This window comes from Myotis lucifugus, unplaced genomic scaffold (assembly GCF_000147115.1).
Source record: "Myotis lucifugus unplaced genomic scaffold, Myoluc2.0 scaffold_84, whole genome shotgun sequence".
Taxonomy (NCBI): Eukaryota; Metazoa; Chordata; class Mammalia; order Chiroptera; family Vespertilionidae; genus Myotis; species Myotis lucifugus.
This window is the reverse complement of record NW_005871132.1, coordinates 2,527,175-2,542,366: the sequence shown is the minus strand read 5'-3', so window position 1 is coordinate 2,542,366 and position 15,192 is coordinate 2,527,175. Positions and strand designations below refer to the sequence as shown.

The 15,192-nt window shown below is 43.1% G+C and overlaps 1 protein-coding gene across 2 annotated transcripts in view; it reads right to left on the bottom strand.

The window, feature by feature from the left end:
- PLA1A (phospholipase A1 member A) overlaps positions 1-9,352 on the bottom strand; it is a 41,751-nt gene extending 32,399 nt beyond the window's left edge. For both annotated transcript variants that reach the window (XM_006090911.3, XM_006090913.3), the window contains exon 1: positions 9,145-9,352. In XM_006090911.3, the coding sequence (XP_006090973.1) occupies positions 9,145-9,220 (76 nt within the window). In that variant the 5' untranslated portion in view covers positions 9,221-9,352. The remainder of the gene's footprint in view (positions 1-9,144) is intronic.
- Between the last annotated feature and the right edge of the window lie 5,840 nt (positions 9,353-15,192).

Sequence of the window (15,192 nt, the reverse complement as noted above, 5' to 3'; positions counted from 1 at the left end):
ATATACAAGCCAAGGAGGGAGACCAGGAAGAGATCCTTCCCTCACAGCCCCCAGGAGGAACCAACCCTCCCACTGCCTGGATCTTGGACTTCCAGCCTCCAGAACCATGCGTCAATAAGCTTTTGTTGTTTAAGCCATCCAGTCTATGGCATGTTGTTATAGCAGCTCTAGCAAAGTAACACAGATTTGTAAAACAAACAAACAAACAAACAAACCCGGGCAACAAGATAAGCAGTTGGGCTGAGATGAGCTCACTCTGGACTGAACCCCAGTCCAGCCCCATCGTTATCATCCTTAGGAGCAATCGGGAGCCTCCGTGCCCGGCCCATGGCCACCTTGCCAGAGGTCAGAGCAAACCTGTCACAAGCTGTACCCACTCTACAGCACCTCACAATAGATACATTTAAATGGGATCTTTTATGGTCAAGGGCATTGAAGGGCCTTTAAAAACACTGAACTGAAACAGGCAGCATGAAACTCCTACTTTCCCAGGGAGCTGAAAATCTGGCCCCTCTTCAATACCCAACATTGCAACCCTTGTTTACTTCTGTGGCAAAGAGGTGTAGCACCCAGCTCCCAGCCTGGCTTGCAGGGAGGGACCAGCAGCAGCAGCCACAAGCACACACTGACCCAGGCTACACGGCCCCAGTCATGGCACTGTTAGCGGCTACCTCGCATTACTGCCATGGGACAAAGCCATTTACAGAATTAGAGGTCCAGACTGCAGACTTTGGTTTGTGCAGGTTCCTTCCTGAAGAAGACAGCAATTTTAGTTTTCTGGAATGGTTATCTGCCTTCAGAGGTCACCGGGGAGCACATTTACAAGAAGCATGTGGATCTGGGTGCAATTAGATGTGGCCCCATGAGTAGATAGATGGTGGGGACCCCATCCTTAGAGAGTACTGAGGTGCACCAGCGTTTTCACCACCTCTGCATCTGAGCTCCAAGTCCTCTTGCATGTCCCTTCCTGGACACCCTGGCATGAAGCCCCCACACTCCCCAGCCTACAACTTGAGCTCCCGAAGGACACGAAAGAGAAAGATGCTTGGCACTACGACAGCTCTGCTTTTCCCAGCTTCTGGCTTTTTTAATAAATACATATTTTTATTGATTTCAGAGAGGAAGAGAGAGGGAAAGAGAGAGAGAAACATCAATGATGAGAGAGAATCGTTGATCAGCTGCCACTGGGGATCGTGCCTGTAACCTGGGCATGTGCCCTTGACCAGGAATCGAACCTGGGACCCTTCAGTCCACAGGCCGAAGCTCTATCCACTGAGCCAAACTGCCTAGAGCCAGCCTCTGACTTTTAAACAAAAAAAGTGAAAGGGCTCTGATTGAGCATGAGACTTGGACATCATAAATGAATAAATTTGCTCTATTGGTTTAGGGCAGTGGTTCTCAACCTTCCTAATGCCGCGACCCTTTAATACAGTTCCTCATGTTTTTTTTTGTTTTTTTTTTTTTTTACAGTTCCTCATGTTGTGATGACCCCCAACCATAAAATTATTTTCATTGCTACTTCATAACTGTAATTTTCTACTGTTATGAATCATAATGTAAATATCTGATAAGCAGGATGTATTTCCATTGTTACAAATTGAACATAATTAAAGCATAGTGATTAATCACAAAAACAATATGTAATTATATATGTGTTTTCCGATGGTCTTAGGCGACCCCTGTGAAAGGGTCGTTCGACTCCCAAAGGGGTCGCGACCCACAGGTTGAGAACCGCAGGTCTAGGGAAACCTTCTTCCACCAAAAAATTGAGAGTCCTTTTAAATGAGTACTGTACATTACAAAGCAAGGCCCACAAACATCAAAGAATCAATATTATCCAGACATTAGCTAATAAAATGCAATCGAATTATTTTTAAAATACAATGGAGATTTTAAAAACTCTTTTGGGTTAAAGGGAGACTAGAGAATATTAAAATCTAAATGACAATAGAACCAACGCATACAAAAACTTGAGTAAAGAGCTAAAACCACAGTGGGGGATAAGCATAACCTCAAATGCAAATAGTAGGGAAATGAAGGGAAAGAAATAGGTTAGGTAAATTAATGTTATAATTCAGAAAGTTGAAGAAAAACTATGCAAAAACTCCAAATAAAATATAGGGAAAGAACTATAAAGGAAATAATTGAAATTAAAGAAAACATTGAAATATAAATAGCATTGCTATCAACACAGTTGCTCAGATCAAACTTCCTGGAGACATCTCTGACTCATCCCTTTCTCTCACACACGCAGAACAAGAATTATGGCTCTCCCCTCAAAATAAGATACTCAAAATTAAACCATTCTCACTACCTATAGTAGTCCCCTCTTATCCATGGGAAATTACTTCAAAGACCCACAGTACATGCATGAAACCACAGACAGTACCAAACCCACTATATACTATGTTTTTCCCTATGCATACATACCTATGATAAAGTTTAATTTATAAATTAGGCACAATGAAAGATTAACAACAATAACTAATAGTAACATAGAATAATTATGACAATATACTGTAATAAAAGTTCTCTCTCTCAAAATATCTTATTGTCCCACTAGAGGACGCTCACCTGACTGGAGGAGAGAGTCTGAAAAGAGGGGTGGGGGTCAGGGGAGATAGTGAGGTAGAGGCAAAAAGAGGCCAAAAATTAACTTTTCATTTAAAATTAAACTAATTTTGTTGTGTTAGAAGTCATGATAATAGTTCTCTTTAGAGCAGTAGTGACTAAGAGGGGATACAGAGAATGGGTTTTAGGGTGCTGTTTGGTTACATACGTGAATTCACTCTGAAAATTCATTAATCTGGATATTAATAATCTGTGTACTTTCTGTACTTGTGTTGTACTTTTAAAAGCCTACAAACAAAATGCTTAAATATATAAAGAGTAAGTGGATCATGAATTCATTTCAGGTGAAATAAAGTTTAAAAAACCTTTGACATAGCCTGTCTGGTATGGCTCAGTGGTTAGTATTGACCTAGGAACCAGGAGGTCATGGTTCGATTCCAGGTCAGGGCATATGCCCGGATTGTGGGCTCGATCCACAGTAGGGATCTGTGCAGGAGGCAGCTGATCAATGATTCTCTCAGCATTGATGTTTCCATCTCTCTCTCTCTCTCCCTCTCCCTTTCTCTCTGAAATCAATAAAAATATCTTTAAAAAAAACTTTGGCATAGACTTTAAAATAAGTATACTGAGAATGTACCAGGACAAAAATAAAGACAGAGCATAAGAAATTATGAAATATAAACAATACAATAAGATTTATAAGAAAAAGTTAATAGAAAATTAGAAATGAAAAAGAAAGACATTGATAAAAGAAATCAATCCTATAGTGCAGCGGTTCTCAAACTGTGGGTCTCGACCCCTTTGGGGGTTGAATGACCCTTTCACAGGGGTCGCCTAAGACCATCGGAAAACACATATATAATTACATATTGTTTTTGTGATTAATCACTATGCTTTAATTATGTTCAATTTGTAACAATGAAATTGGGGGTCACCACAACATGAGGAACAGTATTAAAGGGTCGCGGCATTAGGAAGGTTGAGAACCACTGCTAGTGTCTGGTACAGAAATAAAATAAAATTTTAAAGTATGAAAGTGCAGTTAAAAAGTACAGACAGTAGCCCTGGCCAGGTGACTTAGTTGGTTGCAGCATACACCACAACATTGTGGTGCAGGTTCAATTCCTGGTCAGGGCACATACCTAGGTTGCAAAATGGATCCTGGGTCAGGGCATGTCCAGAAGGCAACCAATCAATGTTTCTCACATCAATGTTTCTCTCTCTCTAGAATCAATTTTAAAAAAACATATCCTCGCCTTTGCTGGTTTGGCTCAGTGGATAGAGCGTCAGCCTGAGGACTAAAGGGTCCCAGGTTCGGTTCTGGTCAAAGGCACATGACCAGGTTGTGGGCTCGATCCCCAGTAAGGGGTGTGCAGGAGGCAGCCAATCAATGATCCTCTCTCATCATTGATGTTTTTGTCTCTCTTCCCTCTCCCTTCCTCTCTAAAATCAATAAAAATATTATTTAAAAAATATATCCTCTGGTGAGGATTAACAATATTTTTTAAAAGTACAGGCAATAGTTGAAGAGGCTCCAACGTCATGAATCTAGTAGTTGCTCTCTGAAGGAAGAGAATGGGAGAAGAAGCAATATTTTGAAAGGATAATTGCTAAGAATGAGTTCACTAATCAAAATGATACTCAGGGTAATGACCAAGATTAAATAAATAAATAAATCTATACTAGGCAGATTAAACAGCAGAGTATTAATGATTAAATGATATCATTTTAGGTATTTAAACTTTTATTAGTGTTCCTTTTATTCCTTTAGTTAAATAAACGTTCTCTTTATCACCTAAAAAAAAAGATATCCTTTAAAAATCCCCAGACAAATGCATTAAAAAACTATTAAAAAATAGATAATTTTCTAGAAAAATATAATTTTCTGAAACTGACTTAAGAAGAAATAGAAAAACCTAAATAAATCTACTAGCATAAAAAAATTGAATTGTCAATCAAGAATCTTCTCTCACCCTAAAACACTAATGCCAGATGATTTCATTTGAGAACTCCACCAAGCCTTTGAAGTACAGATACTCTTTACCTTATATAAACTGTCTCAGGGACTAGACACTTTTTTATGAGGTTACTAGAGGCCCAGTGCATGAAATTCATGCAGGGGGGTGGCCCTCAGCCCAGCCTGCACTCTCTCACAATCCGGTACCGCTGGCTCCTAAGTGCTCAGCTGCCTGCCTGCCTGATTGCCCCTACTGCCCCCCCCCCCGCCAGCCTGAGCACTCCTAACTGCCTCTGCTTGCCAACCTGGTTGCCCCCAACTGCCACCCCCTGCCAACCTGGTAGGCCCCAACTACCCCCCCACCAGCCTAGTCACCCCTAACTGCCCCACCACCACCAGCATGATTGCCCCTTACTGCCCCCCTTGGCAGCCTGGTCACCCCTTACTGCCCCCCCTGCTGGCCTGGTTGCTGCCAACTGCACCCCCTGCCAGCCTGGTCACCCATAACTGCTCCCCTCTGCCAGCCTGGTCACCCCTCACTGCCTTCCCTACTGGCCTGGTTGCCCCACGCAGCCTGCTGTTTGGTCGTTTGGTCATCCCGCACTAACCCCCCTGCCGACCTGATTGCCCCACGCAGCCTGCTGTTCAGTTATTTGGTCTTCCCTCACTAACCCCCCTGCTGGCCTTGTTCTGTTGTCAATTCGGTCATCTGTTCGGTTGCAATGGCCCCTGGCTCTTTATATATATAGATAAGAACTTTATTATGACACCAGACAAAAGAAATATAAGAAAGAAAATAATAGATAAATTCCTCTATTAATATATATGCAAAATAATAAATATCAATATGTACAAAAATAAATGTTAGTAAATCAAATTCAACATTGTATTAAAAAATATGATGGAAGGATGGAAAATATGACTTTGTGGCAAACTCACAATGCAATATACATTCGAAACCTGTATACTTTTATTAACAAATGCCACCTCAATAAATTCAATTAAAAAATTAAAATAAAAAGCATGGTCTGGCCCTGGCTGGTGGTCTCAGTGGTTAGGGTACAGACCCACACACTGAAGGCTCATGGGTTCAATTCCTGGTCAAGAGCACATTCCTGGGTTGCAGGTTTGACCCCTGGGCCTGGTCAGGCACAAAAACTAATCAATGTGTCTCTCTCACATGGATGTTTCTCTCTTGTCTGTCTCTCTCCCCCTCCCTCCTTCCTTTCTACTCTCTCTGAAAATCAGTGGCAAAAAATATCCTCTGGTGAGGATTAACCAAAAAAAAAAAAGAAAAAGAAAAAAGAAGTACAGTCTGATATTAAAAAAAAAAAATTTAAATATGCCATGACCAGCTGCAGCAATCCTGAGAAAGAAGAACAAAGTAGGAGGGATCACAATACCAGATATCAAGCTATATTACAAAGCCACTGTTCTCAAAACTGCCTGGTACTGGCACAAGAACAGACATATAGACCAATGGAACAGAACAGAGAACCCAGAAATCGACCCAAACCACTATGCTCAATTAATATTTGACAAAGGAGGCAAGAGCATACAATGAAGTCAAGACAGTCTCTGCAATAAATGGTGCTGGGAGAATTGGACAGATACATGTAAAAAAATGAAACTAGACCACCAACTTACACCATACACAAAAATAAACTCAAAATGGATAAAGGACTTAAATGTAAGACAGGAAACCATGAAAATCTTAGAAGAAGCCATAGGCAGCAAATTATCAGACATATGTCATAGCAATATCTTTACCAATACAGCTCCTAGGACAATGGAAACTAAAAAGAAAATAAACAACTGGAACTACATCAAAATAAAAAGCTTCTGCACAGCAAAAGAAACCATCAACAAAACAAGAAAGCCCACTGCATAGGAGAATGTATTTGCCAATGTTATATCCAACAAGGGTTTGATCTCCAAAATTTATAAGGAACTCATACAACTTAACAAAACCAAGGTAAACAATCCAACCAAAAAATGGGCAAAGCACCTAAATAGACACTTTTTGAAAGAGGACATACAGAAGGCCAAGCATGGAAACATGCTCAAAGTCACTAATCATTGGAGAGATGCAAATCAAAACAACAATGAGGTACCATCTCACACCTGTCACAATGGCTATCATCAACAAATCAACAAGTGACACGTGCTGGCGAGGATGTGGAGAAAAAGGAACCCTTGTGCACTGCTGGCGGGAATGCAGACTGGTGCAGCCACTATGGAAGACAGTATGGAGTTTCCTCAAAAAACTAAAAATGGAACTTCCATTTGACCCAGTAATCCCACTTCTAGGAACATATCCCAAGAAATCAGAAACACCAATCAGAAAAGATATATGTACCCCTATGTTCATAGCAGCACAATTTACAATAGCTAAGATTTGGAAACAGCCTAAGTGCCCATCAGCAGATGAGTGGATTAAAAAACAGTGGTACATCTACACAATAGAATACTATGCTGCTGTTAAATGGAAGGAACTCTTACCATTTGCAACAGCATGGATGGACCTGGAGAGCATTATGCTAAGTGAAATAAGCAGTTGGAGAAAGATAAATATCACATGATCTCACTCATTTGTGGAATATAATGAACAACATAAACTGATGAACAAAAATAGACCCAGAGACATAGAAGCATTGAACAGACGGTCCAACCAGGGGGTAAGAGAGCAACCAAAAAACTTGCATGCATATAAGCATAACCAATGGACACAAACAGTAGGGTGGGGTGTGAGAGCATGTGCTGGAATGGCTAGGGAGAGATCAATGGGGGGAAAAGGAGACATATGTAATACTTTAAACAATAAAGAATTTTAAAAAATAAAATATGCCATGACCAAAGGATTTGTCCCAGGTGATTTTAGTCTGATTGGACTAGTCTGTAGGATTTAGAAGAAAATATGAGAGATTACCTTTATAAGATAATTGCTTAAGCAAGACACCAGAAGCAGAAATTATAATAAGAAATAAGAATTAAGACAGCAATATAATACTATTTTTCCTATCCTGTTGACAATATGAAAAACTTTCGATATTACAAAGTGTTGGCAGAGATGTGGGGAAATGGTTTGTTCACATGCAAATAAAGAGTTATAACTTCTTTACAGGGCAGTTTATTTCATGTCTATCAAAAATGTGTAAGATATAAATCCTTTCAGATCTAGAATATAGTGTATAAACAGCCATTTGAAAAAACAAAATAACTCTGTATATTGATATGGAAGGATCTCTCTCTCTCTCTCTCTCTCTCTCTCTCTCTCTCTCTCACACACACACACACACACACACAAATACACTCTCACACACACACACACACACACACACAAATACATATACATATAAATATATATATATATATATATATAGAGAGAGAGAGAGAGAGAGAGAGAGAGAGAGAAAGAGAGAGAGAGAGGTCATTTTACACACACACACACACACACACACACACACAAATGACACGTGAAGCACCCTTTAAAAGCAACCCATTAATGCAGATAGTAAATATACTCGTGCAAGCTGAACTTTGGAGGAGGAAGGGAAGCTAGTAGAGGAATGAAGTATTGCAAGGGAGATAGGAATCATGAAAGCCCTCTTGGAAGTTGTGAAGAGCTGAAAGGAACGGAAAGGTAGTATGCAAAACTCCAGGCAGAGGGAACGCCACTCTCCAAAACTGGGGAATGAGGAATAAATGTCTGTGGAGCCCTAGCCGGCGCACAGTAGTTAGCGCGTTGCCCCAGGACTGAAGGGTCTGGGGTTTGATTCCAGTCAAGGGCACATACCTCGGTAGCAGGTTTGATCCCCAGCCCTGGTCCGGGTGCTTTTGCGAGGCAACCAGTCAATATGCCTCTCTCACATTGATGTTTCTCTTTCTCTCTCTGTCTCTCCCCTCCCTTCCACTCTCTCTAAAAATCACTGGGGAAAATATCCTCGGATGCGGATTAACAACAAAAAAATAAGAAGAATAAAAGCAGTCTGCTGTTGGGCCCAGGGGAGGGGAGCTTTCTAAGGGCGAGGCCACTGCTGGGGGCAGCAAGGATCTTCACCATCAGAGGATCTCCACAGCAGGGTTTCGATTTGCTATCTTAAGCGCGCGGTGGGTGGGGTTTTTAACGGGAAAGGTAGAATGCAAATGGCATCTGCGGGAAGTTGTCTTAGCGGGCACCACCGTTGGCAGGGGCTAGTTATTGCTCAGAGGGGTGATAAGCCTGGATTTGAGTTGGGGCAGCAATATCAAAAAGGATGTCTAACAGGCTCAGTGACAGAGTCATTAGTTTGGAAAATGTGTATCTTAGAACAGTGAATATTTAGCGGGTGAAAAAGAATCACATGTTGGAATTAATTAAATTTTATTTTCTTATAGTCACCTTGACTTATGCAAGGTGAAAATGAGCAGTGAGGTTTTTAGAAAAATGAGTAGAACCACTAGGGAAGTTCAATCTTTTGACTTGAGAAAGATTACCTTCCCATTATGATTGTAGGCTTTTTCTCCCTCCTGTAAATTCATCTCAGGAGAAAGGGCTTTTAGGGGGCCTTCCAAGGATTAGCAATGCATGCGTAATGGTTGAGTCATCCCACCCAAGGCCTGAGTCCCCGATTTACCTGCACTTCCAACGCTGAACCACAAAAAGAGCCCCCACGACCAGAAGAAGCATCTGTCCCGGAGGCCTGGGCGCATGGCTGAGCCCACTCCCGGAGCTGAGGTAAAGCCGACCCTAATGCCAAAGACATCACATAACCCAGCCACTCACAGTTTTGAACACCCAACACCCACGTGGGTCTCGGTAATCGTTAACTAGCCTCATGACCTGTAAAAGAAAAAAATAAACTCTCCCTAATGGTTCAACCTCCACCGTTTTTTTTGGTTTCTTCTTCTCAATGAAAATAAATACACTTTTCTTTTTTCAAAGTGGGGGACATTGAAACACATTGTCCTTCCTCTCTGAGCCAACCGTCATCAGAAAACTATTTCCTGCACCTCTCCCACTTCCCATTATAAAATGCTAGTAAAAGCCAAAGCAGAAGTCTTTCATCTCTTGGTGATTACAAAACCGTCATTGTTCTGGAATTATCTGTGGACATGTTTGTCTCCCTAGGGAGACTCTGAGCAATGTGGGGGCAAAGACCTCTTGTAGATGTTTGAATCCCCGGTGTCTGCCACAGAGCTCAGCTAACAATGCATGTTTAGTGTGCGTTTATCGGGCAGAATGGAAGAAGACAACGTTTGCCTCTGGAGAGCACTAGCCTTTCCGGGAGTCTTGGGGCTAGAAGTGAAATTCAGTCTCTAGGAAGAGATGTTCAACTTTTTTTTTTTCAACTTCTTGATTCGCAAATAAAGCAACTGAATAGTAGAGAAAGAAAATGACCTTCTAGCGACCCTGTTGCTAGAGTGGCAGAGCTAGGCTGGAACCAGGGCATTTCCAGTGTACCCTGTGGCCTCTTCCTCCCAAAGGAGAGGCAGAAACCACAGAGAGCTGGTTCTAGGTATTTTGGGGGAAGAGGAAGGGCAGGGCGCTTGCCCAGATCCTTAAACTATAACACGTTGCTATGAGGCAGAGAACCCACCAGCAGGGCCAGTATCGAACTTTGTGGGAAAGTGAGTGTGTGCTCCGAACCCCTGCACCAGACAGAACATTCCCTGAAGAGGCATCGGTACCATGCCAACGTGGACGGGCCAGGCCTGCAGAAGATGAGGCTACAATGACTTGGGAGAGTCCAGGCCTTGCTTATCCTGTTGCTTATGATCCCACTGATCAAGGGTGCTGCTCCCAGGAAGGGGCATGGCAACAAATGGGGCTCAACTGAAGGCTGCCCTGATGTCAGAGACCAGGTCAGGTGCATACGTCAGGTCCTCAAAGCAGCAGATGCCGAGATGGGACTAGATGGGCACGAGAATTACTGGGAATAACACTTGTGGAGAATAAGGGAAGTGAAGAAGGCAGGGGAAGCCTTTAGACTGTGATGCAGGCCTGACACCTGTGAAGGAGAGGGGGCAGGAACGAAAATTACCAGAAAGAGATTACCTCACAAGTCAAATGAGGGAGGGTTTGGTGCGATTTCCTTAAAGAAACCTTTACTTTCTTTGCTGCCAACTCCTGTTCGCATTTGAGTGGACTTTGATGCATGCAGGCAAACGATCCCATTTAGTTCGGTAACACAGGAAGTAGGGTGACATAGTTTAGAAATTGAGGATAGAGACCTTTCTACCAGGAGACATTGAGAGAACACCAGTTGGGGTGTATGGTCTGTCTTCCCCAAGGAGAATGTCAGGGCAAAATTCTGGTATGATTTTCTTCTTGCGGGATCCCCAGTGCCTAGCACAAGGTCAGCCACATAGTTGTTGCTCAAGAAATACTTGCTCGGGGAAGGCGTGGTACATCGATCTCCTGAATTCAGGGCTGGTGTGGAATGACACCAGAAATCCCATCTCACTCCCAAATATTGCCTGCCCTCGAGTGGTGTCCAGTGGAGATCATCCTGCTGGAGATTCATTTGTGTGCTCAAGGTCATGTTTTCCAATTTCATTCATTCAGGTTCTACCTTCCCCACTCCTGCCATAGCCGCTTACCACCTGTGCCAATATGTATTTCAAGTTTTTATTTCGATAACTTCCACCCACTGGCATTGACAATGGTGGATGGTTGTTCATATATCATCCAAAATGACAGAAAACACTGGTTTGAAGCATGGCCCTCTATTTAAAGTATAAACCTCTATTTGCAGCTCTATAGATCCGGAAAAACCTAAGGGTTCTTCCTTTGATTCTGTCCCTCATTCTCCAGACAACCTGCCTCCTGCACACTCCCACTGGGGATGTGCCCGCAACCAAAGTACATGCCCTTGACCGGAATCGAACCTGCGACCCCTGAGGACACCCAGCTCGTACACATGATAATACCGATGCCCATAAACGTGGAGTAGGAATCTTAAGTGAGGCAAGTGTATCTGAGCACCGAGAGAAATCCACATCATGACCCAGGCACTGGGCGGGGTCTCCTTGGTGGCAGAGGAAAGGAGGCCCTTTGAGGAGAGAAGAGAGGAGAGTGAAGAGGCTCCATTTCGTTTTTGCCTGGTCTCAGCTCTGCCCCGTCCCTACCCTTGTCCAAAATTTGGGTCTCAAGCCCATAACTAGCTTTCCTCTTGACTTTACCTCCTAGTTGTGGGAAGGTGAAGAGAGGGCACAGGCTGCTGCTGTCACCATCTCACTCTTGGGTTTCATTTTGGCTGTGAATTTTAGGAAAAAAAATCTAATTATAGCTAATAATGAGAGTGTAGTGGAGGGTGTGCAAAGGAAAAAGCCTTTGGACACAAACAGTCCTGCTCCATCTCATCCACCGTGTGACTTTGGACAAACGGAGACTTCTCTAAGCCTAATTTCTTCTTCTGTTAATGGGCTGTGGTGAACTGCCAGACATACGGCAACTCTCTCCCCCTCTTCTTTTTCCTTCTCCAAATGGAAACAGTCTCATCTACTCCCTACATGTCACTTTCCCAACTACCAACGCCGAAGATGAAAAAAGGATGACAAGGCTACCCCCCATGCCGTGTCTGGATGACCTCTGGATGACCTCTGGATCCGTAACCAGACTCCAGCAGCCACACCTCAAGGAGCTAACCCAGTGGGCTGGATGACTGTGAAATCAGTTTCCATTCCTCTCCCCACATTCCCAGGAGCTCTGTGGCTGGGGGGAGAGGGGGGGGCACATTTACTTGCCCTGGAGAGATAAAGAAAAATAAATGGAGAATGTGGTGGTTGAAAAAGCTTGAAGAAGGGTGGATGGATGAGGCCAATGTTAATTTTGCAGATCTTAAAAAGATACATATTGCCAAGACTGCTAAACAACATCTAGCAATCTTAGGTAACAAAGCAAGCAAATGAAGCACCATCACATAGCGGTTTATATATATTAACTTGGTAAGCGTGACAAATGTATACTGTGTCAGATCATGTTTATTGATTTCTGTAACATTGTGCTTATAATTGTTTCTTATCTCTTTCCCCTGTTCATTCTTATCCTCTCACCTTCTCTTTCTCCATCCCTCTCTCCTCCCATCTCCCCCACCCCCACCCCCACTCTCAACCCCCCTACATACTCACACACCAACATTCACAGTCAGGAGAGAAGCCAAAGACTATGGACCCAGATGCAGGTGGATGGGCAGAGGTGGTGACGGGAGTGTGCAACTGCTCTCTGCTGACTGTTCCATTTTCCCTCAGAGAAATAGGAAGCAGGGTCACCAGTTGAGTTTGGGGAAGAAGTTTTGAGGCTTGAGAAAATGGAGTCTGAAAGTCTAAACTCGTTTTGAAGTATGCCTGTGATGAAGAGTGAGAACCTGCAAAGCAAATATAGCCGGTTCTCTAAAGTCTTTCCCTATTGTCTCCAATTGTGGCTAAAGTCTAATACCATAAAACAACAAATACTACGCCCCCATCCTCCTACTCCCCTCCCCATGTTCTAAAAAGAATGGAAGGATTTAAAAAACAAATTCCTGTAAGATTTAGAAGGTAGCAGAACTGCTCTGTGGTCAGACCTCCCTCCTGCACCTCCACCAGCTAAAAACATAAACTCATGAGTTATAGTTCTGAGGGGATGCGGGGCGTGGGGGATGGGGGAGTACAGGAGGGGAATCTTCCTTACCTCTCACAATAACCCAATGAGGGTTTACACCCGAGACTGGTAACCTCATGAAGGTGATAGTGGCATCTATTTCCAAGTTAGCTGTCCACTGGGCAGCCTGATCTGTCCTCAGGGCCTATGTAAGCAGGACGGGGGCAATGTAAAGACAGTGGCAGGCCGGGCAGCTGTGACCAGGAGGGATGAGTTTCCCTCATGTTGAGTGGACCCCTCAGAAGACAGCTGGTTTGAGCCTTTTTGAGCCTTTCAAACCAGTGCTCTGCCCATGAGGCCAGTCTTAGGGGAACGTGGAGAGAAGCAAGGAACCCCAGAAGAGGGAGGGGAGAAAGGAAAGAGGCATCCAGGTCCCCATTTCTCCTCTAAGTCTCTTGGGCCAGGACTGACCTTGGTGGGGAGAAAGAAGAGCATGACATGGAAGTTTTAGAATTGATTAAACTGCACTGGGATTCCCACTTCTGGGTGTATCTCCAAGGAAATGAAACAGGATCCTGAAGGGGTATCTGCACTCCTATGCTCACGGCAGCATTATGCAGCATAGCCAAGATGTGCAAACAACCTAAGTGTTTTCAACAGATGAATGGATAAATAAATAAAATCATCTCACATTTTACTTATCCGTTCATGCCAGGGCTCCTCACAGGGGGCACCACCTTGCCGGGGCTGACCAGCAGCCCCTGAACGACGGATGAACAGATGACTCTGACACAGTTTCACTGTGGGGGAGAGGGCTAAGGGACAGCCCGGCTGAAGAAGCCAGGCAGCCCCAAATGCCTGCTTCATTAGGCTTTTATTGGAATTTTTACCTTTAGATACAATCAGTAGAGTGAGTACTCTTGAGAGGACACCTGTCCTCTAGGCAAGGGCATCCAGGGCTTAAGCATGGGGTTCCAGTAAACACCCGGGGGTCTCATATGCACAGACCTGTTTGGAAAGGTCAAGGAATAATTAGGGGCGCCGCCTTCGACACTCCCCGAAGTCTCCCCTAAGTCGGAATTCCGATAAACAGGGCAGGCGGCCTTCCACACACTTCCCTTTTCTCAGAATGTCCTCCTCACAACTTTCCAACCAAGTCTCTTGTGCTCCACAACACATTCATATATATATTTATTTTTTCCCCCCACAACATGTATGGTCCGTGAGGGCATTATACTAAGGGAATAAGCCAGACAAGAAAGACAAATACTACTTTGTATCATTTATATTTGGAATTTTTTTATTTAAGTCAAATTCATAGAAAGAGAGTAGAAAAGTGGTTGTCAGGGTCTGGGGATTGGGAAAAATAGGAAGAAGTTGGCAAAAGGGTACAAACTTTCAGCTATAAGATAAATAAGGATCTGACTTAAAACGTGGTGATTATAATTGATAACACTGTATTGTATAATTGAAATTTACTAAGAGTAGAACTTAAATGTTCTCATACACACACAAAAAAGATAAATATGTGAGATGATGGGGTGTTAATTAGATGAAGGGAATCCTTTCACAATGTACAAATTTATCAAATCACAATGTACACTTTAAATATAATTTTTGTATGTCAATTATACCTCAATAAAGCGGAAATTTAAAAAAACTGGACTGGGATGGACTGGATTGCGTTTTTAAGACTCGCCACCCGACCCCAAGACCAAAAAACTGTGTGATCTGCCCAAGATGATGCTGAGAGACAGGAAAAGCAGCTTCAAAAGAGTATGCATGAGGCTTGAGTTGGAGAAAAATAAAATCATTTTATGTTTGCTTCTTATTCAGACCATTCGCCAATTACAAAACAGGCCATGCCTCACATTCCACTTGTTAAATACACTCTTTTGCCCTTTTCTATATTATAAGATTTAAGCATCTCGGGTCTGCTGTTTGGTCAGTGCGAATAGAATTCTAGTGCTCCGCCTTGCAAATGCAGGCTTTACTAACCACTGGTAGGACAAAACTCAGAAAGGGCCTTCCTGTCCAGATGTCGGTGTAGGTGAATGCTGTACTTGCGTCCTCCCACAACCACATCAAAATTACAACTAAA